Below are 7792 nucleotides of genomic sequence, written 5' to 3' on the forward strand. Positions count from 1 at the left end.
AATACGAACAGTTTTCAAAAGAGTGCCTGATAAGCAGCTTGCTGGAGTGAAATCATTGAACAGAAGGAATTTACAGCACCTGCAGAGCAGCACGTGCTGTGGAAAACATTCAAGGTCAGCATGACAGAGACAGGTCACAGAACAGATCCAACTACAGAGGACACAGGCTTGAGCTAAACAGCCTCCACCACAGCACCCCAACAATTCATTTCACGCTCCACACTTAGGACTAAGGATCAAATGGAAGCAGCCCAGCTCAGAGGAGCCAAGACTTCTCCATCCCACGTAGGAGAAAGCCAGGAGGAGCAGGCAGAACAGGTTTTTAAAACAACAGCAGGCAAGCAGTAGAGGACATAATCCCAAACAAGGAGGAAGAGCACACCATCAAAGAAACAAGGGAAGAAGACCACAAACACCAGAGAGGCACAAGCTTGCCTTCAAAAGAGAGGGAATGCTGATCAGAGGTACAGAGAGGTAACAAAAACACCAGAGCACAGAGGGACTGAGTGGCGGAGGAGTGAGAGCGCCCAATTCTGCTGCAGGAACCAGTCATTTCACGAGGAAATGGGCACATGCAGCCTGACCCTTTCTGTTGCCTGCCCACAGTGCCTAAAGCAAAGCCCCCAACGCAAGCAGCACTGCAAGGGGGGTACCAAGAGCACTGTGGAAAACTGACAACCCTCCATCAACACATCAAGAACAGCCTTCCTCCGAGATACCTCAGAGAGCCAGGGTCCGGGTCCCTGTGGAGGCAGGATAAAGGGAGGCCAGGCAATGCTCTCACTGCTTGCGTTAGAATTCTGCCCCGCGTAGGCAGAGAGGCACCGGTGGAGGGGAAGGAGGGATGCAATAAGGCAGAAAGCAAGCAAGCAGAAACAGAAGACACAATATGTGGCTTCTAGTTACTGCAAGAGAGAAGGAAATAACATCAGCTCCTCCACACAGCAGCAATGCAAAGGGAGGGGAAAGGCCAGGAATTACATCAGTTAAAAAAATACTGAAAGGGGCTCTGACCAGGAAGTGTCAGGATGTACAGGGGCTCGGTGCTTTCAGCATCATGCACAAAGAAAAAGGAGAAAAGCAGCAAGAGACACCATTGCTATGGTGATAGAAAGCATTGTAACAGACTTGGCAAGGAAAAGAGATAAAAGGAATTACAAGCCGCATTTCCAGCTGCACAGAACAACATCCTTGAGATAGGATCAGGCCCGAGGATCCACCCAGCTCAAATGTTAGTGGCTGTGCTGTCATCTGCCTCCTCTCTTCTTCCACGCTGTCTGCAGGTCAAAGAGGACACAGCAACAGATATAAAATGTAAAGGGGTTATTTTATTATTGATTCAGAGGTTAGACAAGGCACCATTTGATCTAAAAAGAAATGCAAAAAAAAAAACCCCAATTAAGTGTTATTTTTGCATTCAATTAAGAAAGTCTCTTTTGCATTTCTTCAGAATTGTGTGAATTCCAGCTTGCTCATGATCACAGAAAAGCCAAGTAAGGCAGGCTTGGACTAGAGCCGCAGCCCCTCTGTTCAGCACCAGAGAAACCTTGAGAAGTCTCTATGCCAGGGTTTAGGAATGCAGCAGAACAAGAAAAACAAAAACTTCCAGGAAAAGACCATGGCATCTTTTTTTTTCTTTTCCATTTCAGAGGTGATGAGTCATTTGTTCATTTCTGGTCCTTGCTGACAGGAAGCAACTTTAGAAGAATCACAGCAAACCTTGCATTGGCCTCAGAGCACTAAAAGCCCCTGAGACGAGCCCTGAAAGTCCTGGAGAGACCTGGAACGGCATCTAGCCCTACCCTCCTACCAGGCTGAGGACCTGCATCTGATAACTGGCAGAGATGCTTCACTCTGTACAATTGTTTTGCTTCCCCAAACTGTGATTTCTAAGGAGAAGGCCATCTCCTCTTCACAATGATTCTGCTCAATAAGAAATCCAAACAAAACCCAACCAAATCAGCCCCCAAGCCCCTTGTCTACCACCTCCTCATTCCCCTCCCATCAATCGTAACCCCCTCCCACTGCCCCCCGCCTCCCCTGCCCCCAGGGGAGGGATGCAATGGGTGATGGAGCAGAGTGTGCAGCGTTTGGTGGTCTCTCATCTGGTTCACGGAGTCACTCAGCTGGAATAAATGGGAACAAAGAAAAAAATACATTTAGGGAAAAAAAAAATTAATCATGGTTTGCGGCAGAAAAAGGCTGACGAGCTGGATGCAAAGTAAGCACAAAGGGGAAAAGGAATGGAGAGTGGAAGAACACATTGTTCTTGCTGTGGAGTAAAACCATGACCAAATCCAGGAACACCAACTGGCTGGAAACCCCTCCTGCCATTACGGCAGGAAGGAGGGGGCGGCAGCTCTCCTCTTGGACTCTCTCGAGACACCAAGATAAAAGCTGCTTCCACTCAGAACTTCTTCACCAAGAGGCTGTGGCAGCTCTAACACTCTCCTCTCCGCTACCCTGGAGCACGGCAATCCTGTGCTAAACGCTATCGTGACCTCCCAGCATGCCGACGCCACACGCCGGGGCTGCCCTTTCACAGGAAAACCCGAGACGAGTGACGAGGCCACGGCCATCTGGGGGATCTCAGGGGACTGCAGGCTGCTGACGAAACCAGCACCGTTTACTTTCAAACCCTCTCTCCCCGCAGTCATGTGCTTTCAAGAGCAACAAGTCAACTGCTTTCAGTTCCTGGTGTTCTTTCCAGTTTGCTGGAAGGGAAGAGGTTGTTTCCCTGGAAAGGATGTATAAGGACAGAGAACAATTTTTAGACAAAAGAGAAGTTATCAAGAAAAAGAGTGAGGGATTCCTGAGGATTATGCATCTGCTCTGGACACACAGCCCACAGCAGCTCAGGGCAGAGGAGAGACGTGACATCTCCTCCGAAGAGCAGGGTACTCAGTAACTCTACATCAGTAAACAGACATGGAAGGCCAAAGGACAAAGTTTCATCGGGGCCCATCTGCATTTACAGCAGGGTCCTCTAGGAAGGGCTGGAACCCTGCACGGGCAAAGGTCATCACCAGCCTTGCGTGGTCATCATACAGCAGCGTAATGGCCCCGAGGAGCTGGGCACTAACCACACTGCATGTGGTGTCCTCAAACAGAGGACCTGGCAGAGCTGCTCGGTTTGCTCAAGAAACAAGGACATTTCCATGATCTCATAACAAAGGTCCTTGGCTCCTAGGCACATGAAGACAGTGGTTAATAATTTTGTCTCTCAGGCCTTGAAAAATAATCTGTTTTGCAATAAGGCTTTATTTAGACTTTGGGATCAGGAAAAGCTCAACACATCTTCATCTTCTTGGCCAAAGCCAAGGCAAGAGTGAAGGGATAAAACCTTTTTCTTGTTCTCAGGAGATCCCAACTGGCTACACATAGTGACTGTCGGACTCTGACCAGAGACTTCGTGTTGTTAAAAAACCAAAAAAGCCTCTCACTAATATTTGCTATATTGGGCTCCACAAATGAGGAGATACTGAAACCCCCAGCTCTCACCCACCCTCCTTCTGCCCCACAAGCACCATCAGAATGGGAGGAAGACAGGCTGTGCTCTCAGGTAACCTGCCATCCCACAGAGAATGAAACACATACGACGAGAACAAGCTCTCCCCAGCCCTGAGCAGCAGCAGGCTGCACTCGCACGAAGCTACACCTCTGGAATGAAACAAAAGCCTTTGGACCCAAAGGGGGGCAAACCCCATTTCTGGCAGCAGGCGGCTGGTGCTTGGGCAGGCTGCGACCTCTAGGGGCCGTATCTCCAGCATCTGCAGACAGACTGACGTGCACATATACCGAGATAGAGACCGTTAACAGCTGGTTTAATAGAGAATTAGCACAGCCCTGCCTTGGGCTGCATCATCTTCTCCCCTCTTTTTCTATTCTGCTTCGCTCTTCACCCTCCCTGGCCCCAGAGACACAGAGACAGAGATGGAGAGACAGAGAGAGAAGGAAAGGAGAGCTCCATCCTGGGACAGAGCCCTAAATGAACATAACCAGGTCTTTACATGTTGCTCTCGAGAAGGCTGCCAGGATGCTAGCAAACACCACGTCGGGAGACTGGGAGGCATCCACCGCCGTATGGATCCCTCGCTTGCTGTAGTAAGAAACCAGAGGAGAGGTCTGCGTGTGATAGGCCTTCAGGCGGGTCTTCAAAGCTGTTTCGTTATCATCCGAACGGCGGATCAGGGGCTCTCCAGTGACCTGAGAGAAGCAAGGGGACAGTCTCCAGCTAGCTGCAGCCTGGCACACTCCCCCCTTCTCTCCACAGCTATGACAACCCCTGCTCCCCTCCTGCAAGACAGGCTACAAGGTGGAGCTGTGGAGGAGAGTGGGACAAACCCAGGGCAGTCAAAACAAGTCCCAAGAGCAGTCACTGAAGAGAGAAGGATTCAGCATCATGGTCTTTCACCCACACACCACTCTCTGCTTGCTAAAACAAGAACCCAAGGAGCCTTGAGAGCAGACACCAGCTAGAGTTGCTCCCCAGGAGGAAAACCAGTCACAACCCACCGCAACTTCAGCTACAGACAGAGTCCAGCAAGTCCTGAGGCTGGCAGAGCCCAGGCCGGCTCTGCAGAACGGCCATGCCCTTCGCTCATCCCTCCAGGCCTTGCTCCCGCAGTGCCATCGGCTCAGGCTGCCCAGGCAGTTCCCCACGCTCCCCGGAAAGCCAGGACAGAAGGTACGAGAGAAGGAAAGAAATGAATTTTTCCAGGGATGTTGCAAAGCATCAGCTAAACCCAAAGCAACACAAGCTGTGGCCTTGGGAGCTCACATACATCGTCCTTCATGTGCTCTTTCGGGGGTCTGAACTCCTCGTGATAAGTGCGGCCACTCGCTGGGTGAATGAGCCTAAGACAGAAAGCAAATGTCAGCAAAGAGCTCAGTGCCAGGACAAGGTCTCCTGAACCTGCCACTCATCAGCACAGAAACATCTGCAACAGCACCCAATTAGCCTCTATTAAGAAAAATCTCTTTGAGCTATTTCTGTACCAAGAGCCTCTTCAGGCACTTGAAAAAAGCAGCTGTGCGAGGAGATGGAGAAGGGATTTTTTACTTTCTGCTTTACTGGGGAAGGAGGCTAGCTGCTCGGGGTGCGAGGGTGACACAGGGCAACGGCCAACAGCGGGAGACATCTGTGTGCCTGCACGGCCACGACTGACCCTGGACAGGATGTTAGCAGTGCCCGAACGCGTACGCCGTGTCCTGCATCAGGGAGCAGCGATAGCTCCAGAGAAAGAAGAGCATGAAGATATTATCTGTCAGCCATGGGGCTTAAAGGCTGAGCTGGGTCACAGGACACCGATTCCTGTCGGCAGCCCCTGCTTATAGGGCAGTGAAGGGGCTCTGCTCAAGGCTGGCCCAGGCACGGGACAGCGGGCACGGGACCAGGGCAGGAAGGCTGTAACAGAGCAGGAATCCAATACAGACCAGCACCGCAGCTAGCCCCGAGCATTGCGAGAGTGACCCAGGATCTGAAATTAGGATGTTCTCCCCTAAACTAGGAAACCCTACCCCGTGCACCGAGTGTTTGGGAGAGAAGAATTACCGTCCAGTGATTCTCCGGATCAGCAAGGAGTCAGGGATGCTGAACTCGATGACAGAGTCCAGCTTCTCTCTCCTCTTCTCCAGGAGCTCATCCAGCTGCAACAGAAACACCAGCTCAGAGGAGCAGAGGACAGCCAAGGGACGCGTCTGTAGGGAAGGAGGTGCCACAGCAGTCCCCAAACAGGAACTCACGTACCATCTCTGCCTGCTTCACCGTGCGTGGGAAGCCATCCAGGAGGAAGCCGTTCTTGCAGGGAGGGGAGTCGAGGTTGTTCTCAATCAGCTCCACCACCATCTCGTCACTCACCTGCAGAGAGACAGGGGCACGGTCAAGAGGGACACCCTGATTTTACATACAGCTGCCCCCAGAGCCGCTGTACCCACACCAGCGCCCAGGCTGCATCAGAGCCCTTCTACAGCCACTCCCGGTCCCCGAGGCAGCAGCCACAGCGCAGGGCACTGCTGGAACAGGGCGAAAGCTGCATGTTCAGACCTGCCCACGCCACGGAAGCACTCCCTGCATCAACACTAAGAGGTGGCTGATGAGACATGGCACACCAGAGACACTCCAGCCCGTGCTGTCACCTCGCTGTTACAAAGGTTGCTGTATTTCAAGGCAGCCTGTCAGCCCGAAGACAAACTCCCCAGATTTTTTTTAAACCAATTTGCAATACAAAATATCGACATAACCTTTATTTCCTGTGACTTTGTACCTTCACCCACGCATCCCCCGCAGCAGGCAGGCCTGGCCTGAAGGGCAAAGCAGGCGAGTTGCTCATTGACTCTTGTAAACTTTGTGTGAAGGTAAATGCCCAAATAGCTGCCGACAAGCCGCTGGGGAGCTTTTCCCACATCACCATCTCAGCATACCACTGGGATTAGTGCTTGTTCTACACTGCAGCTTTTGGAAAGTACTAACAGATGCTGCAGCCCCAACAATAGCTGTTTATTCCCCAGCAGCGCTGTTTTCTCCAGCTGGGACCCAGCAGGATCAGGGATCGGACCGTCACAACATGCAAACAAGAGCCCTGGAGAGGGAAGTGTACGGGCAGGGGGGACAGTTTGGGCAAAGCAATAAGTCACTTCTGTGCTTTCCTGATTACACCTTTCAGAGAAAGGGGTCCTGCTTCGTAATCAAGCATAAAAACCCATCCCAGGCACCAAACACTGGTGTATTTCTAGCTGAGTTATCTCGGAGCCAGAGCACGCCGCTACGGATACACCTGCGGAGCAGCCCGGTGCCGGCTGTCACACACACGTGGCAGATACCACCAGCCTTGCCCGATAACGTCCCTATCTTTCATAACCAGCTGGGATATTGCAGTGTTGCAATGCAAGCTTTGAGCGAAAGCGGGAGATAAGCCACGTGCTCTTCCCTCCTGGGGCCTGCAGACTCTCCCGGGGGTGTCAGGAGCCCACGACAGCCGGCAGCGATGCCCGAGATCTGCCCCACACCGCTCAGCTTTGGGACAAGTTGCTGCAATTTGCTGTCCTTCAAGTTTCCCTGAGATATTTCATTTTGGCAAGATAATTAAATCCTTGGAAAAGGAATGTGTTAGAGATCCCAACTCTCGTCACTCCCAAGCGTCTCTTTCACACAGCAGCACCCGCTGCGACACCCCCAAGGCTACTGTCACAGTTACAAGCAGATGGCATTTATGCAAGAGCTGGGATGTAGCCGAACCCTCTGAACAAACCCCCACAGCAGTCCAGGCATCACGTGAAGAGCCACCGGAGCCGCAAAGCAGGGCTGTGACATCCTGCAGCTCCAAGGACAAAGCTCCACCTCAGTGCCCAGGGGCCACAACCCAGCCGGTCGGGCTGCACCCCATGAGCGCAGAAGCACCACGGGGGAAAGAACCACCCCAGGGACCGAGCTGCTGGCAGGCAAGGAGCAACTCTGAAGAGGACGGATGTTTTTATAGGATGTTTCTCCTGCGGGATAATGAGAATCCTCACCCCTGTCATCTGCCTTCCTCCACTAATTGGGTTTTGTCACCGAGGTTTCTAATTACAAGGTTAACTTTGCCTGTTCTCGTTATTCCAGGGGCTGCTGGACCACCTCCCCTCCCCTGCACGTCTCCCCGCTACCCCCCAGCTTCCCCGCGTCCATCGTCTCTTTGAGCCGCTTGCCCAGCTCGGAGCCCGAGGCCACCATGGCCCGCAGCATGTCCCCGGTTGCCAGGTGGCAGACGCAGTAGGTCTCGGCCAGCTTCGGAGCCTGCGGGAGAGGACAGAC

At 52.4% G+C, this 7792-nt stretch overlaps 1 protein-coding gene across 2 annotated transcripts; it reads right to left on the reverse strand.

The window, feature by feature from the left end:
- Window positions 1-1302: 1302 nt before the first annotated feature.
- Window positions 1303-7771, reverse strand: AK2 (adenylate kinase 2). 2 transcript variants are annotated; one of them, XM_010086634.1, is made up of 5 exons: window positions 5750-5854; window positions 5555-5649; window positions 4785-4857; window positions 4011-4206; window positions 1303-2126 (listed from the first exon to the last, which is right to left on the reverse strand). In XM_010086634.1, the coding sequence occupies exons 1-5, from the start codon at window positions 5846-5848 to the stop codon at window positions 2119-2121; spliced, it is 471 nt and encodes a 156-aa protein (XP_010084936.1). In that variant the 5' UTR covers window positions 5849-5854; the 3' UTR covers window positions 1303-2118. The 2 variants fall into 2 exon arrangements, with proteins under 2 accessions (XP_010084936.1, XP_010084937.1); XM_010086635.1 differs by lacking the exon at window positions 1303-2126 and adding an exon at window positions 7650-7771 and having other exon boundaries at window positions 3808-4206; window positions 5750-5861.
- Between the last annotated feature and the right edge of the window lie 21 nt (window positions 7772-7792).

Source organism: Pterocles gutturalis, unplaced genomic scaffold (assembly GCF_000699245.1).
Source record: "Pterocles gutturalis isolate BGI_N339 unplaced genomic scaffold, ASM69924v1 scaffold14006, whole genome shotgun sequence".
Taxonomy (NCBI): domain Eukaryota; kingdom Metazoa; phylum Chordata; class Aves; order Pterocliformes; family Pteroclidae; genus Pterocles; species Pterocles gutturalis.